This window comes from Polyodon spathula, chromosome 22, assembly GCF_017654505.1.
Source record: "Polyodon spathula isolate WHYD16114869_AA chromosome 22, ASM1765450v1, whole genome shotgun sequence".
In the NCBI taxonomy this organism is placed as follows: domain Eukaryota; kingdom Metazoa; phylum Chordata; class Actinopteri; order Acipenseriformes; family Polyodontidae; genus Polyodon; species Polyodon spathula.
Window position 1 is genome coordinate 15,063,620 of NC_054555.1, and position 24,264 is coordinate 15,087,883.

At 39.7% G+C, this 24,264-nt stretch overlaps 1 protein-coding gene across 1 annotated transcript in view; it reads right to left on the minus strand.

Annotated features, from left to right (window-relative positions):
• Window positions 1–24,264, minus strand: part of LOC121297237 (A disintegrin and metalloproteinase with thrombospondin motifs 2-like) — a 369,444-nt gene that overhangs the window by 82,574 nt on the left and 262,606 nt on the right. The window contains exon 4 of the mRNA XM_041223406.1: window positions 6,248–6,447. Within this exon, the coding sequence (XP_041079340.1) occupies window positions 6,248–6,447 (200 nt within the window). The remainder of the gene's footprint in view (window positions 1–6,247; window positions 6,448–24,264) is intronic.

The window sequence follows — 24,264 nt, forward strand, 5'->3', positions numbered from 1 at the left end:
AACACTTCTGCCTCAGTTATGCTAAAGTTATTTAAAACTGGATAGGAACTGGATGACATGTGGGGCATGTTGTCAGTATCTTCCTTTGTAAAAACTTGTGAAAAGTAATCATTTAACATATTTGCTATTTTTTTTCTTCATCTACGATTTTGCCATTTGTATCTCTTAAACATTTAATCTCCTCTTTGAATGTTCTCTTGCTGTTGTAATATTGGAAAAACATTTTGGAATTGGTTTTAGCTCCCTTAGCAATGTTCATTTCTATTTCTCTCTTGGCCTTTCTAACTTCCTTTTTGACTTGCGTTTGCAGTTCCGTGTACTCTTTCTGCGTACTTTCTTTTTGGTCCTTTTTTAATGCTCTGTAAAGTGCCTTTTTTCGCTGAATATTTTTTTTAATTGATCTATTAAACCATTTTGGCAATTTAGTTTTACATTTAGATTTGTTTACTTTAGGGATGTAATTGTTTTGCACCTCTAGTACTACATTTTTGAAGAACAACCATCCTTCTTCTGTGGGTGTTTTCTCTATTTTACTCCAATCTACTTCTGTTAGTCTCTGTTTCATACCTTCATAGCTTGCTTTTCTAAAATTGTAAACCTTAGCTTTAGTCTTTGCTTTTGGGGTTTTAAAAAACACTTCAAATGAGACCATGTTGTGGTCTGAGTTTGCCAGTGGTTCTCTGACCTCTATTTTAGTTATTCTATCTTCGTTATTTGAAAAGACTAAATCAAGGCATGCCTCCCCTCTACTCGGTGCCTTGACAAATTGTGTTAGGAAGCAGTCATTTGTCATTTCCGCCATTTCTATTTCATCCTTCGTGCTACCCACCGGTTTTCCCATTTTATTTGGGGGAAGTTGAAATCCCCCATTAGTATGGCTTCTCCTTTGCTACACGCATTTCTAATGTCATTGTATAACAGATTATTGTGATCACCGTCTGAATCTGGCGGTCTATAGCATGTTCCTATTATTATGCCCTTTGAATTTTTGTCCGTTATTCTGACCCATATTGATTCGGTTTTATTTTCTTTGTCCAGGTTTAACACCTGGGCTTCAAGACTGTTTCTTATGTATAGCGCTACCCCTCCTCCTCTTCTGTCCTGCCTGTCTTTCCTGTACAATGTATACCCACAAATATTATATTCATCCCCATCACTCTCAGACAACCACGTTTCTGTAACACCTATCACATCATAGTTACTTGTTAGTGCAGTAGCTTCAAGTTCTAGAATTTTGTTTCTGATACTTCTAGCATTTAGATAAATATATTTAATAGTTGTCTTACCTGAGCTGTTGTTCTTGTTTTGATGCGGTCTCCCTTCTGTTTTTTTGTTGATTTCTCCATCCTTCCTTTCTAGTTTAAATGCTTCTGAACCTGCTCGAGGATCCTTTCTCCAAGTAGACTGGTTCCCTTGTTATTTAAGTGCAGTCCATCCCGTCTATACAGATAGTCCTCGTTGTAGAATGTGGTCCAGTGATCAAGATAGGTGAAGCCTTCTTGTGTGCACCAGGTCTTCAGCTAATCAAATCCTTGCTGTTTGAAATGATTACAAAGCTTTAAGTATGTCAACACCTGCATCTAATCCTGGTCACAATTACTAGGGAACAAATAACATATTGATTAACTATACTTAAAAATGAAAAAGTATTTGCCTCCTGTCAGATTTTCTGCATTTTTGTACATTTTTCACATTGAATTTGGTGAGATCTTTTTGTAGGCTCTAGTAGTATATAGAAGGAATCTGAGAGAAAAAATGACACCAAAGGTGGTGCAAGGTAATCAAACATGCAATCTTCAGTTGTGAAAAAATGATTGCCACCCTAGTTAACTCAACCCAATTAAAGGGATAATTAGGTCAGCTGTTTGAATACTTTGGTTAACAATCAGGCCTGATTTGGGCCAGCCCTGCCCAATATAAATCTCACTAACTTTGGCCCTTACCATCAGAATGAAGTTGTCAGCACACTGGTTCTAGAGGCAGATCACGCCACAATCAAAATAAATTCCTGAAGACCTCCAGAAAAATGTTGTTGACGCCTATCAGTCTGGAAAGGGTTACAAAGCAATTTCTAAAGCTCTGGGGCTCCATCAAACCACAGTCAGAGCCATATTGTCCAAATGGATAAAGTTTGAGAGAGTAGTGAATCTTCCCTTGAGTGGACGTCCTGCCAAAATCTCTCCAACAGTAAGGCGTAAAATCATCCAGGAACTCACAAAGAACCCTAGAACAACATCCAGGGATCTGCAGGACTCTCTCGCCCCGGCTAAGGTCAGTGTTCATGACTCCACCATCAGAAAAACAATGGGCAAAAATGGGATTCAAGGCAGAGTAGCAGAGTAGCTTTCACTAAGAAGAACATGAATGCTCGTCTCAAGTTTGCCAAAAAGCACCTGGATGAGTTGTGGAACAATGCTCTATGGACAGAGGAGTCAAAAGTGGAACTTCTTGGCCAACATGGGCCCTGTTATGTCAGGCGAAAACCAAACAATGCATTCCACAGTAAGAACCTCATACCAACAGTCAAGCATGGTGATGATAGTGTCATGATTTGGGAATGCATTAGGACATGGATGACTTGCCATCATTGAAGGAACCATGAATTCTGCTCTGTATCAGCGAATTCTACAGGAGAATGTCAGGCCATCTATCCGTGAGCTGAAGCTGAAGTGCAGCTGGGTCATGCAGCAAGACAATGATCCGAAACAAACAAACAAGTCTACATCAGAATGGTTGAAGAACAAGTAATTTAAAGTTTTGGAATGGCCTAGTCAGTCCAGACCTAAACTCCATTCACATGTTGTGGCAGGACCTGAAATGAGCAGTTTATGCTCAAAAACACAAATTTCACTGAGTTGAAGCAGTTCTGCATGAAGGAGTGGGCCAAAATTCCTCCACAGCACTGTGGGAGACTGATCAATAACTACAGGAAGCGTTTGGTTGCAGTTATTTCTGCTAAAGGTGGCGTAACCAGTTATTGAGTCTAAGGGGGTGATTATTTTTTCACATGGTGGCGTTGGATGTTGCATAACTTTCTTTAATAAATAAATTAAATAAGTATCAAAATTTTGTGTTATTTGTTCACTCAGGGTCCCTTTTCTCTAATATAAGATTTTGGTTGAAATTCTGATAACACTTAATGTCAAGAATATGCAAAAATGCAGAAATTCAGACAGGGGGCAAATACTTTCTCATGGCACTGTATACAGGAAAAGCACATCAAACTCATTGTTTTGGATCTCTTTGCACCACTGTTGCTAGTACATTTTTGATGTTTTCTTTCATTTCACCTCATTTTGGCATCTTCAGTAACTTATCTTACAGGAAATATGAAAGCGCTTTATTGGTCTACTGGATCTAAAAAACATGCATGGATGCTTGAAACTAATTTCTTTGGTCAATGTCACACCAAGATGGTACAGCGTACTCACCCCGCTGAAGTGGAGACATATATATGCTGCTACTGTGCAGTTTCAATTACAGCTTAGAAGGGATAAGAGAAAACTATGCATGCATCAGACAGGAATCTGAATGATCAAAATCACAATATTGCATGGTATGGCAGGTCATATTACCCCTCTCAATAAACAGAACAATATAAGTGGAAGTATAAACTACGTCTAGAATGCACCCGGTGAACAGTGAGTACCTTGGTGTCACAAAGACGTCCGGAGTGGGGGACGTCAGACCAGAAACAGGAACCAGGAAATAAATGACATAGAGAGGTGGAGTTTGGTGGAGCTGAGCAAATGGTTTCGCTCAGCATTTAATGAGTGAACAGAACAGTTAAAAAGGTTGTAACAAAACAGCACACGGCACGTGAGGCCAAAATAAACAGACAAACAAAACGGATTAACACTTACACAAACAGTGGACTAAAAGACAAACAAGGTGAGTGAAAACAACGGTCATATATATTACTTTGTTTTGTTTTCTCATTCTTAATTCTCTCCTCTCCACACCCATTCTCCACTCACCGAACACACAACACAAAATACACACAGGGGCAGGCACTTTGCCACATATGCTGACAGTGGGGCGAATCTCTCCTCCCGCTGTACCACTGGCAGCGGAAATGCTGTGGGGGAAGGTGGTCTACTGAGCCGGCATCTCCCTCTGGGGGGACTCCAGCCCCAAGAACTCCTGCAGCGAGGCAGGGAGTCAGGACAAGCTGGGGTGCGGTTGTTGGCCCTCTTCTTGGCCACTGCGGCCAGGCGGTTCTTCCCCGTGCTTCCCTCAGCAGTGTATGCAAGGGCTGCTGAGGACCGCCAGCATCTATTCCTGGTCCTTCTGGTGCAGGGAGAGGCAGCTCCTGCTCCTCTCCCTCTGATGGTGATGGAGGCAGAGGCAGCTCCAGCGCCTCACCTCGTGATGGTGGGGGAAGTGATACCAGCAGGCATTCATCCTCTGCTGGTGAGGGACGTGATACCAGCAGGCATTCATCCTCTGCTGGTGGAAAGGGACCCAGCAGGCATTCACCCTCTGCTGGTGGAGGTGGCGAAGGCAGAGGCAGCTCCTGATGCTCTGCGCCTGCCGGTGGAGGTGGCGGAGGCAGAGAAGGAGAAGGCAGAGGCAGCTCCTGCTGCTCTGCTCCTGCCGGTGGAGGTGGCGGAGGCAGAGGCAGCTCCTGCTGCTCTGCTCCTGCCGATGGAAGTGGCGGAGGCATGTAGTCTCCTGCCCGTGAAGGTGGCGGAGGCAGGGTTAGCCCCTGCTGCTCTGCTCCTGCCAATGGCGGAGGTGTGTAGTCTCCTGGCGGCGGAGGTGGGAGCGGCGTGTAGTCTACCCTTGTTACAGGGGACTGGTGCGGCTCTCCCTCACTTGCAGGGGACTGGTGCGGCTCTGGCGCTGGAGACGGCAGCAACAGCTCTTCTTCCTCTGGTGATGGAGACGGCTCCTCTCCTTCTGGCTCTAGAGGCGAAACCAGCAGGCATTCTTCCTCTGCTGGTGGAGATGGGAGCTGCAAGTAGTTTCCCTTCAGCCCAATGAGGATGCTGGTGGGCATGGCTCCTCCCACTTGGAATGCAACCTGCAGGGGCAGTCCCATATCGGCAGCCAAGTAGTTGATCACCATGGCTGCCAGGTTCACGAAGGGCACTGGGTAGAAATGTTGTTCCCAGCATTTCCAACGTTTCCCATCTCTGGCCCACAGTAGGTCAACAACCAGTGGGTGGTCCTCCCCCCTCCAATCTGGGTCAGACACCCAGTACAGCATCTCCTCAGAGGACGGGAAAGGCTCTGTCTCCTCCCTCCTGGGCTCTAGTTCCTCCTCCTGCAGTCGTTGCTGCTGCTTTTTTTTTGTTTTTTTTTCCCCCAAAAACTGCGGTCCCTGCTCTGGTCTGCGTCTAGGAGGTTCTGGTAGTCCCGGTTCTGACACCACATGTCACAAAGAAGGCCAGAGTGGGGGACGTCAGACCAGAAACAGGAACCAGGAAATAAACAACAGAGAGGGGTGGAGTTTGGTGGAGCTGAGCAAATGGTTTGAGTGAACAGAACAGTAAATAAAAAGGTTGTAACAAAACAGCACATGGCATGTGAGGCCAAAATAACCAGACAAACAAAACGGACTAACACTTACACAAACAGTGGACTAACAGACAAACAAGGTGAGTGAAAACAACGGCCATATATATTACTTTGTTTAGTTTTCTTCTTTTAATTCTCTCCTCTCCACACCCGTTCTCCACTCACCAAACACACAACACAAAATACACACAGGGGCGGGTACTTTACCACACTTGGGTAACATCTAGGACTGGAAAGGGATCATTCATAACCTAAACACACAGTATTTACTAAAGGGTTCACGACCTTCCGGTTTTCAAACAGTTTAATCATTTACAGTGCATCGATGCTGTCACTGAATAGAAAAATATAAAGCTGACTGTAAATCAAGTGTACTTTTTAATTGAAAATGTGTTTGAGATTGTAAACACTACTAAATGTAGAATTACTATACAGTCTTAGTACATAATATAACACAAACTTCACCCTATAATAGTACTGCCACTCTATACCAAATACCTCTATAGGATATTGAATAGCACTGCATGCCTTTTATACAACAGTATTAACAGAGAGCTCATCATAGGAACTGAGAGAGAGATGGTCGTAGCTGTCTTCATAGAGTATCTCAGAATATCACCCTATGTTGAGTATGTTTGGTTGTTATCTTGCTGCTAGACTTCGAGGTAGTGCACAGTGAAATACACCTGAAGTTCTTTGTGTTGTGAAAGGAAGAAGTACTCACAATATTCATCAGTGTCAGCAGGTAATTCTGCACGTCCTCCCTCCCGTGGAACTGCACAACTGAGTCGTCGACCCCCAGCAGCACCTCGATGTTGTAATTGTCATCAGCGATGTGACGGCGGGACCGCCGGGTCTGGTTTAGGTGCTGCTCCACTCCCCGATACATGGTCTCCAGATCAAGAAGACCACCCAGGTCATTTCCTAAAACAACAGCAAAAATAAAAAGTTAAGTTATTATCATAACCCTGGTTCCCTGAAATAGAAATGGAACCATTACCAAATGAGTATTTACCTCTTAAATACCCGAAACCTGAATAAGATATATTAAATCTGCTCCATGAGCCTGTAACGCATTCATGGCCAGCCTCCGAGGACATAAAAACACTGCGGTCTCACATCTCACTGTAATTTTTCCTTCAAGCATGCTGCAATCCTAAACGCAGCGACCTTGATGGTTAAAAATTACATTTCTATTTCAGGGAACCAGGGTTATGATAATAACCTAAAGATCCCTTTCAAGTATGAAATGTAACCTTTACCGAATGGGTCAGTATACCCAAGTCTGTAGAACCTAGCAGAGGGGAGTAGCTCACACTGCTGTATTGCACATGTCCTTGATAGATGCACCCTGGAATAAAGCCCACAAAGTTGCCATGCCCCTGGAGGAAAAGGCAGTGAATTTTCTAAAGGGGGCAAGTTGGCCAGCTAATAGGCAGTCCTGACTGTGTCTGCTATCCATTTGGACAGCCTCTGCTAAGACAGCGCTTGACCATGGGACTTTGTCCCAGAGCAGACAAGACAAAAAGATTGTTCTGACTGCATCCAACTTTTCGTCCTGTCATAATAGTACGCCACGGCCTACACTGGGCAGAGTATAAGGAGCTGGAGCTCTCTGACTGGAAAGCCTCCAATTCCACGGACTGGTTGACATGAAAAGCCAAGATTGTCTTCGGTAAAAGGCAGGATTGACACAGAGTGTAACCTTTGTCCTGGCCTCTGTAAAAATGAAGGAGGCTTTTGCAATGCAGAATGCCTGCATCTCGCTCACCTGCTTTGTGGAGGTGACAGCAAGCAAACAGTCGCTTTGGGAGATAAATATTTCAGTTCAGCTGAATGCATGGGCTCATATGGAAGCTTCAAGAGTGCATCAAGCATCACGTTTAACCTCAATTTTAACATGGCAAGCTGAATGGCTGCCAGACAGACCTTTAATATAGAGGGGGATTTCCCCTCATCAAACAGGTCCTGAAAAAAATTGCACCATTACTGCCATGGGACAAGTCGTGGGGTTGAAACAAGGCAGTCACCACGTCTGAAAGACGCTTCACTTGTACCCGTACTGGGAACGTGTGGAAGGCTGGCATTTTGTACGGTGTCAATAACCCTACTGGACAGACCCAGATGGCTCAAATACAGCCATTCAGGGGCCAGAGCCAGAGCTACAGGCCATATGGACCAATGAGGCGTCTACTGGGCGAATAATGGGCTACAAGGAGAACCTCAGCCCGGTCCTGCATGATTTTCTCGAGATACAACGGGAGTAAGGTGAGGGGTGGGAAGGCATATGAGAGTTGCCTTGCCTTGTGCATCATGGCTAGCTTATTACCAGGGATCCTAGAATCCATTTACTGCAGAATAATACGAATAAACATGGATTTTCTATGCTGTCAGAGACTTTTTTGTTTTACACTTGGGATGGGCAAAAAATATACTTTTTTTTTGTTTGATAACCAAATCAATACACTATCATATATAATCATGAACAGCGTTCCCTCTAAGCTTTTTAGATACTGAGAACATTTTCAGCCACGCAATAATCTTTTTAATATATTTTTGATGCATTATACAATTTTGAAACAATATTCCAACACAAGTATCTCAACAATTTTACTATTTACTTTAAATTTAAACAAGACATTTATTGTGGCTCTGCCTCTGATTTTGAATCATCCTCTGATCCTATGCAGCCCTGTCAGTTGTTATCATAGATATAGACTGCATGCTTAACTGGTGGCCTGCATAAAATTGCTTCATACTACTGCATAAAACACTGGCATCTGCACTGCCTTCAACTGTAACCATCTTTAGGGCTACTAATTGTTCCATTCTTAGGAATACCAAATTATGTTTTTCAAAAATGGCCAATTCCATTTGTTCCCACTTTCTAGCAATGTGTTAATAATTAAATATGGCATTTGAACATAATGTTGCTAGTTAAAATAAGTAAATTTAATAACAATTACCACATTTATTTATTTTTTCCAATCAGACTCTTGTTGCTGTAATAATAAGCAAAGCACCTAAAGGCACTTCAAGCCTGTCATAATGTTTATAGACATCACTTGACTCATTGCTGGCATTAAAATAAGCAGGAAAAACTAAGAATTATATTACAGCAGTTCTGAAAGCCAAATGTCCAGCACAGTTGTAAGAATCAAATTTACCGTCTTCCACGAACACAGTAGTTCAGCCTACAAATAAAGGTGTTTTGAAAAGAACTGTTTAGACTACTGCTGGCATTTACAATAACAATAAAAAATAAGAAACCGTTTAGCAACTGTCCATCAATGTCATGTGAGAGTCCTATGTACAGTACTCCACACATTAAATTTATCGTTTTACTGGCATTATAATAATAACCAGGATAAAATATGAAACACTGAGAAAGGCGTGTTGACTGACTCGTTGCTCTAAAACAGGTTCACTGCTATGTATTATCCAATTGTAGTTTAAATAGCGCCCCTTTCAATCTAAACACATAATTAATCTTATCAATTGTTTCGTTCCTAATTCTGCAGCGTTACTTGCAATATTTAAAAAGAGGCGTGTCTCCAGACAGAATGTCTTTATGAAAGCAATGGCGTGTAGTGTAGTGACTACATCCTTTACACAGTGATCAATTTCCTTTAAGGACTGTATAGCAAGAGAATAGTTTTGATCTCATTTCTTCGTTGTCAGAAAATACAATTCAATTAAAAAATGGCCATGGTTTAAAATTGCTAATTATAGCTTCATTAAAGGCAGGTAGCATGGAATGAAATAAACTAAACAATAATGAAATACGCGATTAATTCAGCTTACTTATTTCAGGAAAGCTCCGTTTTGAGCGCAATACCTTAGTTTTTCAGCATATTAGAATGCAGTGCTTTAACATTGTTGTCGTCTTTGCTTTCTTATTCTCTACATGTTTTTATGGCTGGTATTATTATATTTAATGGTATTGACTCGTACATGATCATGCGAATTACAGCAAAACTATAAGAATACTTTTGCACCATTATCATACAGACAATCAGGTTTCTTTTAGCTCTGTCTTACTGAAACATTGCTTTTTTTTCTTCGTTGGTGCAGCCGCCATGTTGAGTTTCAGCATGGAATGAAGTCACATGAGGAATAAACTTAAACTTGCAAATTATATATTATATATATATATATATATATATATATATATATATATATATATATATACACACACACACACACACACACACACACATTTCAAAACGCTTGAGATTAGTTCTGAAATGGTTGTTTTTTTTTAAAAAAGAAATAAAACAAAAACTGTCAAAGTGTGAGTATAGTGATTTTTATTTATGTTTACCAGCCTGTTTCACTCACCATGTACCAGCAGTAGATTCCCCGGTGCCTGAGCGAGTTCTGCTCGAATGTGATGTGCATTCGTACAGAGGGAAATGAGAGAATCAGTTGCAAGACAGACACAAATATGCTTATATTAATGCTTTGTAAGAATGCTCTCAAAATAATAGGTTTACCTCGACAGTTTATTTATGATAATAACTTGCGAAAGTTAGTAAACTGAGAGCGAAGGTTGTTGCCAGTTACTGCGAAAAATGTGTTTATTTTAGCCTTAGAGGGAACCCTGATCATGAACACAGGCAATTGTACTTCAAATTTACATAAACATATTGTTTAATAAAACTGCTTCAGGTGTACAGAGGTCATGATTTTTCTGCTGATTTAGAAGGCGCTCCATGGTCTGGCTCTTGATTATTTAAACGAGCTGCTGTCCCCATACCCACCTATCCCTGCTCTAAGGTCAGCTGATTCTGGCATTCCAGTTATTCCAAAAACTAAGGCAAAGAGAAAGAGCTTTCAGCTGTAATGCACCAAGATTGAGGAATAGATTGCCATCTGACACTAGAGAAGTAGAGTCACTTAATGTTTTTAAGTCCAGGTTAAAAGCATTTTTTTTTTAGATTTGCTTTTGAATCCTGATTTTACATATCAATCTATTAATATTGTAATTTTACTCCTCATTTTATTAATTTTACTGTATGTTTTTGAGTACTCGCTTAATAACTGTTATTTTACTTTTTATCAATCTTACTACTTTCTCTGTACTCTGTGTTCAATTCTGCTGTATTCTTGTTGTTGATTATATTGCACTGTAAAACACTTTGGGACACTGTGTGAAAGGCACTATATATATATATATATATATAAATAAACTTTAAGGTTGATGAGGCACACTGTCACCTTCATGTTGATAAGTGGCTTGCTGCTGACTTCACTTATCCAGTTACTGAACAAGCTGTTAAAGATGCCGAAAACGATCAGGTCAATAAGTTTGGCAAAAGCATCCAGACGACAAAGACCAACTCAGAGACAAACTATAGTTTGTATTATTACTACACATAAGTATTTGTAAATGTTTAAAGTACAGTGGTAAGTTTGTTTATAGTATTGATTGATGGCACTGCTGAGCTTGTAACTTTCTTTGAATTTCAAAGTGTACCAGCAATAGATACTTCCCGTAGTGTTATTCAATAGTTCTGTTTGAGTAATGTGACAGGTGGACTCAATTGTAGACTTTTATTTTAAAAGGATCCCTGCTTATTACATTTTCTCAAATGATTGGTTAGATTAGCCCTTTTGCTACGGCGCTGCTAAAAATCATTCAGATATGAATGATGATGTAATGGTGATGTTAGACGCAGATTTGAAGCCTTTTTAAACCACCACTGGCTGCTTACCAAAATACTGACATCTCCAAAGGCTCCAACAACCAACCAGAGATGGTTTTTTTATACTTTCAGTGAATGAGGGAGTTTTATTTTATTTATTTTTTGTCGTGAGAAGATTTAATGATCACAAATACAAGCGTACCAGAAATCATACTACACCGTCCACAATGTTGTGTTATAAACTTTGTTATAAATTGTGATTTCGTTTTCGGTAGAAACGGCAACGTATGCTGAATTGTTCTACTTGTTAATCCGTTAAAAATATCATCACATTTCATTCGTAATTTTCTGCGGTTCTTGGGAGCTTTAAATGAATGCGTAATGAGCATTTAATTGGTGGCCGGTTTAAATGGGTTACCAATGTTATATAAACACAATAGAAACCTGTCCCAAAACAGCAAGACAAAATGAGTCAAATGCAGTGCAAACAAGACCAGCTGTAAAGGTAAAAAGCTGATTGCTTCGTGTAAAGTGAATTGCCTTAATGGGATCGGTCGCAATACAACCCCAAGCCAAACACGTGCTTTTTTCTCCAACCCAAAGAAATGAAATTAACCCTATATATATATATATATATATATATATATATATATATATATATATATATATATATATATATAATTTTTCATGTACACTTAAGAACATCTGTAAAATTGCAGGACAATGTAGCAGTGTAATCTAAATTGTCATAAAACAAGTGTAAATGTAAATTGTCATGAAACAGATATAATACATTGGCAAATTTACTTACCAATACAAATGTGTGCGTATAAAAATGATCTTTGTCCTTCATTACTCAGCCAGAAGCAATATCGCTATCCACAAAGAAAAACATGCACATACACATTACTTTTACAATTCTTTCCTGTCTCTCTCTCTCACTGTGCCTTGGAAAACTTATAATTAATATTTTAAATCTGAAATGGCTCCTCAGAAATGGTGTATGTATGCCTACTTTCCTTTAATTAGAAAGCAGCACCCACAGTTAGCAGCATTGTGGTGCCGCTGAGAATTCGCAAAACAATCCGATATTCTGATTAGTTTGTTCCACACGTTTGATGGTAAGCATGTTGTAAACAGTGTAGCAAGGACTGGGGCTTAAGATTTGTTTTACTTAAATAGATAAGCAGGTGTTGATGCTGCTTTGTTTTATCAACATGTTTAGTAACCTAATGCAGGGCTTCCACCATATGCAGGGGTTGTAGTTTTGTTCAATTGCTTGTACCCACGTTATTAAAACTGTTCCAGCACCACTGCTTCGATCTGAAGTGCTGTCACTCTTTTTATACTGGCGGATAGTCGTATTGACGATTCTGATGAAGGTGGAAAGCGAACTGGAGGAAGTTTCAATTATCACAACACTTTGGATTCTTAGATCATTATATATTCCGCCAAAAAGAAAGTGTCAGAATACCTAATGCACCAAACTAGTGGATAGATTCCTGCTGTGTTTTCAGCAGCTTTAGAAAATACTCAAATCGGTGGGAAAAACAGATGCAAAAAAAAAAAAATGGTCAAAAGAATGGCGTATTGCACTATCCTCCCAGCAAATCTCCTTTGAAAATAACCCCCAGTGTCTACAAACAATTTGCTCCTAGAATGGTAGACTAGGGTTATTTGCACATTCTGGTTAGAGAATTATATAATCTATCTTTAGATAGGTAAATTAACAGTATATATAACCCCCGTCCTCCACAAAATGGACTCTTTTGTATTAGAAAGGAAAAGATCAAATGAACAATGATGAGGGGAGCAGTGAAACTAGATCTTCCCATTCTTTCACCCACAATAGAGGGTCACACACTTTTCACAGACATAAACCAAACAGTAGTTCTGGGGGTCAGAAAAATTAACATACGTTACCTCTTCAGTTGATTGCTGAGATGTAGCGAAAATTTTTTAAAAAGTTAATCAATATGTTTTTCATCAACCTCAAGGACAATGTTTCCACTTTATAGTTCATTCTGATTGCTTGTCTGACCTGCAGAAAAACCCTTCTGACAACTTAAATGTCTCTGAAGTATTAAGGAATTAATTAATTATAGACTACCTCTCAACAAACAGACTACCTCTCAACAAATGCTTTTGCATAAGAGAGAGCAAGAGAGAGAGAGCGAGAGGGAGAAACAGAGAGAGCAAGAGAGAGTGAGTATAAGAGAGAGAGAGAGGGTGCATGAGAGAGAGCAAGCAAGCAAGAGAGAGTGAGAGCAAGAGAGAGAGAGCAACAGAGAGACTTTGACTTTTGAGATCCTTTAATGAAACATTAAAAATAAATCCAATAAGCCACAAAACTATACAATAAAAATTTAAAATCCTTCTAAAACACCACTATAACTATAAAAACAAAATACACTAAGAAGACCAATTAAAAACTTTTCCCTTTTTTTAAGTTAATACACACACAAAAATAAAAATTTGAGCTCCCCCCCTGGAGTCACTGAGCACACAGAGTCTAACCACACACCACCACTCTTGGAAACCTGCCAGATTCCTGACCATTTTAAAATAGTTAAAATCAACCAGGACCCTACTGACCAACAGCACTCGAAACAACCTCACCAGGTCAGTCAGTCCTGTCCCCAACAACTGATTTTTCCTTGATTTAAAAATGGCCAGTTTGGCCTGTCCAACAATAACATTAATTAAAAGGCTCCTGCTTCTTGTTCTGACACTGTACGGTACGCCAAAAATAAACAACTATTTGCTGAAAGCAACCCCTTGAGACTGCAGGATATCCTGCAGCAGAAGGAAGAGTGGCTCCAGCCTTCCACAATCACTGTAGGCATGAAAGATTGTCTCCTCCTGTCCACAGAAACAGCACTCGCTACTGATACTGGGGTCAACTCTATGAAGAAATCTCACTATACAGTGGAGAAGCCTCCACTGAAGAGCCCCACCTCTCTTAGACAGGGGTAATTTATATAAAACTCTCCAAATAGGCCTTAAGTCTCCATCAACAGAGAGATGAGCCCTCCACTTAGTGTCAGTCAGCCCCTGCAGTTGCCTGAAATGGGCTGTCTTGACACGGAGGCGATAGAGCTTTTTGATCTCAATACTGTGGAAATCCTGATCTTTCTCCCTTTCAATACTCAGCAGACCACAGCTGCTGCTTTCTGGCTCTATTGTTCCAACCGGAGAGATGAGTATTGAAGGGAAGATGGGCTCTTTCCAGCCCATCAGCTAACGGTGCCTGTAGAACACCTCCGCGCTCCACAACCTTTGAGCTGGTGGCCGTATCCGGCTCAGTGACCTCCCCACTCCCTGCCCTTGAGCCACCCCCCACCAGCATCTTCCTTCTCCTGTCTTGCCTCAGTCCTGTCTCTCTTACCCGGGAAATCTTTTCTCTGATGCTCGTGCTTTCCACAATTAAAACACCTCATTGTGTCTGATGAAACAAAAACAACACAGTTCACTCCATCTACACTGAAATTCCAGGCAACTTCAATTATATCGACTGGATTTTCCAAAATAATAAACACCTGTCTCCTATGTTTATACTGGGATTTTTACATATATATTAATAGATATATATATATATTATATATATATTATATATCACCTTAGTGATGAAACCAAGGGAGACACTTCCAAAAACAAACCTCGAACATTAATCCCTTGCTCCACTAGCTGGTCAGCTTGAGCTACTTGGTTCAAAAAAATATATATGGCTTTATTCATTCTTGATGCCGAACGTATGCTGTTGTATCCTACAACTTCTCCCACTGCTAACACACACTCCTCCACGGAAACACCGCCATCCGGCATACAACGCACCCCATGCCGGCGACTCAACCCCACAACCCAGCTGAATGAGAACCACATCGCTGGGGCCAGGTATATTATATTATATATATATATATATATATCCAAACACTTACAAATTTCCCTCCTCCTCTACAACTCCTCATCGTTGTTTTTACAAACACTTAAAAAACACTACTTCCACTCCTCCTCTACAACTCCTCACAAGCTCCTCCCACAATCCCACAATCCTAGAGAAAGAGAGAGAGACAGAGAGATGTTGACTTTTAAGATCCTTTATTAAATCATTGCAATTAAAATCCATTAAATAATAATAAGGTAAAACACAACATAATTAAGATACTTGCTGGCTCCAGGGAAACCTCTCCAGGCAACAGCATAAAATCCTAAAAAATATGTTCTCCTTTAAAAGCATATTTTAACCAAATAAAAGGATCGTAAAATGTAAACAAAAACAAAAAACCTTATATTAAAAAAATCTAAACAGTGCTTTTCCTGTAAAAACAGATTAAACCCAAAGTAAAAACACTGTAAAACAATAAAACTAAATACAATTAAAACTAGAAGTTAAATAGCAGCTCTCCCTCCTCACTCAATGAGCACAAGGCGTCTCCCACACACCACCTCGCCTGAGAGCCTTTATTGACTATTTTAAAATAATTAAAATCCACCATTAACCGGCTACCTACTAAAATACGAAAAAGTCTGACAACATCTGTTAGTCCTGCCTCTAAAATTTTATTTTTCCTGGATTTTAAAATGGCCAGTTTTGCCTGCCATAAAATAAAGTTAATTAAAACACTCTTATTCCTTGTTTAAAAACTATAGGGGAACCCAAAAATAAAAATCTCAGTGCTGAAAGTCATCCCAAGAGCTTGAAGGAGCCCTTGCAGGAGGTGAAAGAAAGACACCTGCCTGACACAGTCACTGAACGTGGGGAACTGTCTCCTCCTCCCCACAGAAACAGCACTCAGCACTGATGATGGGGTTCTCTACTGCTTTCTTCCTCTGGGCAAGGTGGCACAGGCGCCGGGGAAGACGTCAGCTCCTCTTCTGGCATCAGTTGGGGATCGCCTCTGCTCTCCGCAACTTTCACACCGGGAGACTTCTCTTCTTCTTCTTCTCTCCACTGCCCACAGACACTAACTCAGTCCTGCTTTATTTCTCCTTCTTCAGGCCATTTGCTTTTCTTTTTCTTTTTTTTCACTACCATTTCAAACTCCTCGTTTTTTCCAGCCTCTTCTTCTGAGGCTGCTGGCACTTGGCTGTGGCTGTGTCTCTTTTGTTGCGTTGTCAACTCGGCTTCAGGCATAGCTGACTCGGGTTATGCTGGTTCCGCTGACTCGGGCATTGCTGGTTCTGGGGGCTGCTCGTCCTCCCTCTCTCCCTGATCGTCCCCAACCTCCTCCCTGCCAGGAGCTCCCTTATCCTCCTCTGCTTCAGCTCGATCTCTGTTTCTCAGGCACTGTTTTCTTTGATGTCCCTGAGCTCCACATTTAAAACATCATCGTATCAGAGCTGGCGAAAACAACGCAATTCGTCCTCTTTATGTTAAAATTCCACGATACCTCAATAACTAAATTAAGGGTCATTTTATAATTTTTTAATAAACGCTTGCCTTCTAAAAGACAAAACATGTTTCACACTGGGATTTTTACAACCTAGAGGGATCGTCTTAATGGGATACATTAATTTTCCATATCTTGTAACTGTCTTTCCAGTAACTCATTTCTTAAGAAGGGAGGGACATTAGGCAGTATTACTTTGGTTACGGGTGTTACTAAAGGTGAAACTTCAATAAAAGACCCCTGCACACTAAAACCCTCCTCCACCAGCTTATTGACCAAATCCACATCACTTAAAAAAATGATTAGAGCTTTATTCATCCTCAAAGCTGATTTTATTTTCTCAAAGCCCACAACCTCTCCTATTGCCACCAGGCAATCCTCCACCGACACCCCGATATCAGGCACACAGCGGCAGCCACGCCGGTGACTCAATACCCCCCCCCCCCCAAACTATACGCCATATCGGCGCTTTTTTTGGCTGATCTATGATCAGCTTAACAAACAACAAAGACTTAACACTATTACCAACAAATATGGACCAACAAACATAAAACACAGAATATATGTATATATAAATAAATTGCAAAAGCTTAGACTCTAGAGAGAGAGAGTAAGAGAGAGACAGCAAGAGGGAGAAACAGAGAGCAAGAGAGAGCAAGACTGAGAGCGAGAGGGAGAAACAAAGAGAGCAAGAGAGAGCGAGAACGAGAGAGAGTGAAACAGAGATATCAAGAGAGCAAGAGAGAGAAACAGTAAGACTGAGAGAGCAAGAAGCAGAGCGAGATAGTGAGAGAGAAAGAGGCACAAAGAGAGAGAGAGAACGTGAGAGAGAGCAAGAGGGAGACAGAGAATCAATGAGCAAAAAAGAGACAGAGAAAGAGTGTGTGAACAACTTAGTCCTGACTTAAACACCATAATACTTACAGTGCCGAGAAAAAGTTTGTGAACCCCAATAATAATTATGGAAATTCCATAGTTTTACCATGCTAGCCTTGTGGAATCAAAACCTTCTTGAATTAAAAAGTATTTTCTTAAATATCCAATAGGGTTTATATTAACCAATTCCATGTCTATTGAAACAAAATGATGTATACATTAGACAAACAATGAGTAATTAAGATTCAGGGTATGTCTAAAAGTAAGTGAACCCCTGGTTTTATCAGATCAATTAAGGGGATAATTAGAATCAGGTGTATAAATAACTAGGTATAACTTCAGGGGTGAGTTTGGGAGGCCCCACCCTATATAAAGATCAGAAACTTTGTGAGTTTGGTCTTCACCATACAGGTGTGTGGAAACACATCATGGCAAGATCAAAATAAATGAGGACCATAGGAAACAGTTATTGATGCTCATCAGTCTAGTTGAAGTCGTTGCTGCTCAAGGGGGTGCCACTAGTTACTGTATCTAAAGGTTCATATACCTTTTCACTCATGGATATTAAATGTTGAATCATTTGTGGATAAATAAATGTTGAAAAGGTATCATGTTTTTGTATAATTTGTTTAATCAGGTTATCTTTATCTATTATTAGTATTTAGAATAAGATATAATAGCATTTTAGGTTTGAAGTATGTGAAAACCCTAAGGTGTTCACAAACTTTTTTTCGGCACTGTATGTGTGATTTCTCAATATGCGCAGCCATTAACTTGGCAATCTAAAGTGACCACTAAGGGTTATGTGTTGTTTGCCACTGGGGCAAACTGATTTCAACTGGTCCTCAGTTAGGATTGCAGACTGGCAGAAATATGTCTTCTCAAATAGTTCTGAAGGACTAAGTGACCCAGTTAGACTCCTATAGAGCAGGATATTTTAAACTCTAAACTGCAAGGGGAAGAATACACTTAACAAGCCTAAAGAAAACACTAGAAGTGATCAAGCTAGGTTTACATTGATATCAGGACTAATAGTAGCGTCTGGACAGTTTGGAAGGTAGACTGCAGATAGACCTGGCTGAGGAGGACACAGCATGTGTGTCTGCAGCTATATAGATTGTTCACTCTGATCACTAGGAATGCAGTTGGAATTTAAAACACATCAGTGAAGGGATCATGTGTGTAATTTCTACAAGATTATCTCTTTCCTTTATCATTCACAGACAAGCTAAACAGATTACAGTTGTCTGCTGGACTAATATATTCATGTCCTACGTCATTAAGCTTACCAATTTAAAAACAAAACAGCTTTGCTTGTGGGTACTGCAAAACTCAGTCAACCCTGATGCTGTCTAAGAGTGTAACTACACCCAAAAGTAACAATGTGATATGAATCAGAAGAAATGTGATGGTCTAGATGGGCTGCTTTGTACATGTTATTGTGACAGATATCAAATTATTCTTGGTGTTAGTTCTCCCTCCCGACCTGTGAGGGCGCTGTGTAAAGGGAACAGAGTGCCCTGGACTAAAAGGCATGACAATTTATTCCCGTGGGTAGGTGGAAGTCGGCTAGCTAGAAAAGGGGTGGAGCGACGGTACCCGAACCCAATGACTCGGACAGAAAATGACGTGTCATCCGCTGATTGGAGAAGCGATGCGCTTGTTAACCAAGGGTTCATGAGGGAGGGTATAAATAGGTGTTGTAGCAAAATAATCTGTTCCTTGGTAAATGGTTAGATACAACCTACAAGGAGCCTGTGTTATTATTGCTGTGAACCGTGAGTTTTGTCTGTGTATTAAGTGTTTGTTGTAACTGTCTGTCTGTCTTTAATCACTAGACTGCCAGTAACACAATCCAGAGCTGTAGTGCAAGCTAGCACCAACCCAAACATCACTTTCACCCCTGCATTAACAGAGAATTGTATTGCACCACTAGCACTAATTCACCGTCACTAAAAAAATTTTTTTTTTGTTCCGTGTTTAGTGTGGGTAGGCAAACTGGACTTTTGGTTGAGGGGCAAACCTGGGGATTTACAAATACAGAGTGATACACGCCGCTGTATCACTCCAGCATTATTATTTACAGGTGTTCACCGTAAGGCTCTGGACATTGTTAATCAAACCAATAAACATCCATGCACCTGAAAATCATTGTCTGTCTATTTTGTATCCGCTCTGACCTGCACTCATCTGTATCAACTCACCACTTTGCCACAGTTATTGACTAGTTTAATTAAATGAGACGGGGGGGGGGGGATCACTTTTATTCATAATCACAATGCACAACCCTCTGTATCACGACAATGTTCAACAATCATTTCATACCCAGTCCAGCTACAGCCTTGAAGACAGGCACTAATCAGGCACCAGCTACCAACTGCCCTTTCACATATTTTCAATCTGCTGTTTCAATACCAGTTTACAGCAAGTGTGCAATAGTTTGAAGGTCAGTAAATTCATGCAACACATTAATGAAGATATTATGTTATAAACACAATTAAAGAACACAGGCTTAAAGAGAAGAGGAGTCAAATAATCCTTTCCCAGGTGCTTCCAGTTCAGAGAGCAGGGAAGGACAGGCTTAGCAGAATACATGGTTTAAATATATGGTTATACAGTGCCTATAGAAAGTCTAAACTCCCTTGAACTTTTTTCACATTTTGTTGCGTCAGTGCCTCAGACTTTCATGCATTTAAATTTTTTTTTCCACTTATCTACACACCATACTCGACACTGTTAAAGGGGAAAAAGGGTTTTATTGAGAAAAAAATTATATACTAAAAATACAAAACTGAAATTTCATAATTAGGTAAGTCTCCATCCCCCTGAGATAATACTTGGTGGAAGCACCTCTGGCAGCAATTAGAGCTGTGAGTCTGTTGGGATAGGACTCTACCAACTTTGCACACCTAGATTTGGCAATATTTGACCATTTTTCTTTACAAAACTGTTCAAGCTCTGTCAAGTTTCTTGGGGAGCGTTGATGGACAGCAATCTTCAAGTCATGCCACAAATTTTCAACAGGATTTAGGTCAGGGCTCTGACTGGGCCACTCAAGGACATTTACCTTTTTGTTCCTTAGCCACAAAAGCCTTAGCTTTTGCTGTGTGCTTTGGATTGTTGTCATGCTGAAAGGTGAACTTTCATCCCAGTTTCAGCTTTCTTGCAGAGGGCAGCAGGTTTTCCTCAAGGACTTCTCTGTACTTTGCTCCATTCATTTTCCCTTCTATCATGACAAGTGCCCCAGTCCCTGCCGATGTGAAACATCCCCATAACATGATGCTGCCACCACCATGCTTCACAGTAGGGATGGTGTTCTTTGGGTGATACACTGTGTTCGGTTTGCGCCAAACATAACACTTTGCATTTAGGCCAAAAAGTTTGATTTTAGTTTCGTCAGACCACAAAACTTTTTGCCACATGGCAACAGAATCTCCTGAGTGTTTTTTTGCTTACTTCAAATGGGATTCAAGGTAGGCTTTCTTGAGTAATGGCTTCCTTCTTACCACCCTACCATATAGGCAAGATTTGTGGATTGCTTGAGATATTGTTGTCACATGCACACTTTGACTAGCCATAAAAGCCTGTAGCTCTTGCAAAGTTGCCATTGGACTCTTGGTAGCGTCTCTAATCAGTCTCCTCCTTGCTCAGTCATCCAGTTTGGAGGGACGGCCTGATCTAGGTAGGGTCTTGGTGGTGCTATACACCTTCCACTTCTTAATAATCGTCTTGACCATGTTCCAAGGGATATTCAAGGCCTTTGATATTTTTTTTATACACATCCCCTGATCTGTGCCTTTCAACAGCTTTGTCCCGGAGTTCTTTTGAAAGCACCTTGGTGCTCATGGTTGAGCCTTTGCTTTGAAATGCCCAGCAGAGGGAACCTACAGGAACTGCTGAATTTATTTAATACAGATGGAGGCCACTTTACTTGGTGTGTGCTTTTGAAGGCGATTGTTTTCACCTGAGCTAATTTAGGATTGCTATTACAAGCTATTTCAGTTTTTATTTTTAATTCATTTTCTACAAATTTCTAGAATATTTTTTTCACTTGGAAGTTGTGGGGTAGGATGTGTAGAAAAACATTTTTTAATGCATTTTAATTCCAGGCTATAAGGCAACAAAAGGTGAACATTTTGAAAGGGGGTGTAGACTTTCTATAGGCACTGTATATAATAATTAAATAGAAAAAAAAGTAACAAGTTACATAAAGGCTTTTTATAAGAGAATAACTGACATAACACATATAGAACACTGTGTTAGATAAATTACTTAATGTAATAGATACAAATGTATTTTATAGATACATACTTATGCATCAGTTATTTTTTGTATACATGCAATTTGAGTTCTTCAAAGCATACATTCAGTCAAATTATTGTAAAAATTGTTTATAAATCTAAATAGCCCTTGTATCGCATCAAAAATACTCAGGTTAGTGAACAAGAAGTTGTTTATGTACCTGTCGGGATCTCTATTATCTCTTTATTAAGCTCTATACTCAAGTCAGTTAATCCTGATTGTGCGGATGCACCCAATGAAAGCTGTGTTCAGGGCGTCCATGTGTTCAAGGAAAATACCAGTTAGGTCTTTAGGTACTGGCATAAGCCGAGTTGTTTAGTGTTTCTGGTTTGACGACGTGTGGTGCGGACTGTAAATACAATAAAGGGCAGTTCTCATTTAGGGTTATAACTGAACTGAAATCTACTTTGATTTAAAGAAATAAAAGACCACCAATGTAGGTGTATAACAGAGTAAATGTAATGAGATGAGCTTGTTTATTTTTTTGCAGAAAGTAACTAACATTATTACTCCCATTGAAAATCAAACACATTATTACCTTGTTATTGACAAAAGCAATATTAGTAGAGTAACACACTACTTAAGTAATGCGTTACCCCAACTAGATTAGATGAATCCCTTAACTAATGCTGGATGATTGTGGTGAATCGTAGTTTCTGACAGTGATTCCGTTTATATAATACAGGTGTTCTTACTATTATGTATTTTTAAAATACATTGTCTGTTCTAAACCATGTGTTGTGTTTATTTTTTAACAAAAGGCTTGAAATTCATGAACAAATGTATCAGGGCAGAACAGCGCTGCATGTAAATATGGGGCAGGGCAGAGCTCTGCTGATAAATGCGTGGTTATGGGTTGAAAGGCAGATGTTACTTGGGCTGTGTGAGGTAATAACTAGATAAAGACTGATCACAGAGATCATACTTACTAGTCTTATATTTAGGTCCCTGGAAAACTCACAATATCACAAATTTCACAGAAAAATATGTCTACCTACAGTGAACAGCTATGTATTGTATTTTCCATAACTCTTCACCTCCTCTGTTCATTTCATACTTTTATCAAGTAGATGCAGTGCTACAGTAGCTGTCCGTCATCAATGCCATGCATTTGGTTTCTATGGCAACAAGGTAAAAACAAATTCCTCATACTGTACAATGACGTAACATGCAAGTCAGAGGCGGGAAATTTAAAATAGTTGTTTAAGTAGTGCTGATTTATTAGCTTGCAGTGTATGATTAACATTAAAAATGCAGACAGCTGACAAATCAAGACAACCTAAATTCATTTCAACAGAAGATCGCGTTTCAGAGCTATGAAAAAGGGACGTTGCATGCAGATGGTGGGGTTCTGTTTTGCTCAACTTGTAATGTGCCTTTGGATCATCAAAGAAAAGGTATTGAGAAGCAGCTTGACAGCACAGTACACAAAAACAAGAAAACCAAACTTGAAGTTCAGGCTAAACAATTACCGAACAAGCAGGTCACAATCACAGGATTGTTTAAAAAGAGCACAGAAAGTGGAGAAACACATAATGCCAACACGTTTGAATTAGTGGAAGACTTGGTGCAGTCTTTTTTAATGAAAAAAGTCCCTACTTGTGGAGCTGTGCCTTACAGTGACACACTTTAGGGAGATGCTCTCATCTCAGTGTCTTTTATAAAGAAAAACAGAAAAGCTTTGGTTATCATACGTTTTAAAGGTTTGGAAAACAAGACATGTTGCTGAATATTCATTCAAGGTGTTTTAAAAAATCTATTTTTGTCTCCTTGTTAGCCTGCTTTTTTTTCAGCCAATACAGATCATTTTAAACTACTGTTTCCAGCAAAAGTTTGTTTAATTTTTAAAGATTCAATAGCGCCTCGAGTTCAGATGTTACAATGTACTCGTACATCCTCACACAATCCGGGATATATGAAGATTACGAGGCAGGAGTATATGGAACACTTTCGGCTATGTTAATATATTTATATAGTCACCATGAATTTGTGATTTGTGATAGGCTATTTAAGCAGCCTATGCTTAAAATACCTTTAAAACACATAAAATAAACTGTAAATGTCCAATAAATGAATGTACACAGAGTGGAGTTGAGGTGAGGTCATAAATACAAGCAATCAAACAGCATCTAATGTAAAAAAAGCGACGTTTTGCCAAACACCTTTTGAGATGTAAAGAGTGAAATTTTAATTGAAAGAGAGTCTTTGCTGACTTTGGATTAATAATTAAAAATAAATCAGAAGAAGATCAAGTTGAAGAAACAAATATGTATTTGATTTTCAAAGTTAAAAATAAATGATTCATTAACAATTACCTTCTCTGCTTTGACTGTCTCGCAGAACCCTATGATTTGGGACAAGACCCCCACCCTCTGAAAAACTCCAAACCGTGCTTAAATTTTCTTTCACACACATATATATATATATATATATATATATATATATATATATATATATATATATATATATATATATTGCAGTGAAAAAGTATATGAGAGTCTGAGAGAAAAAATGACACCAAAGTT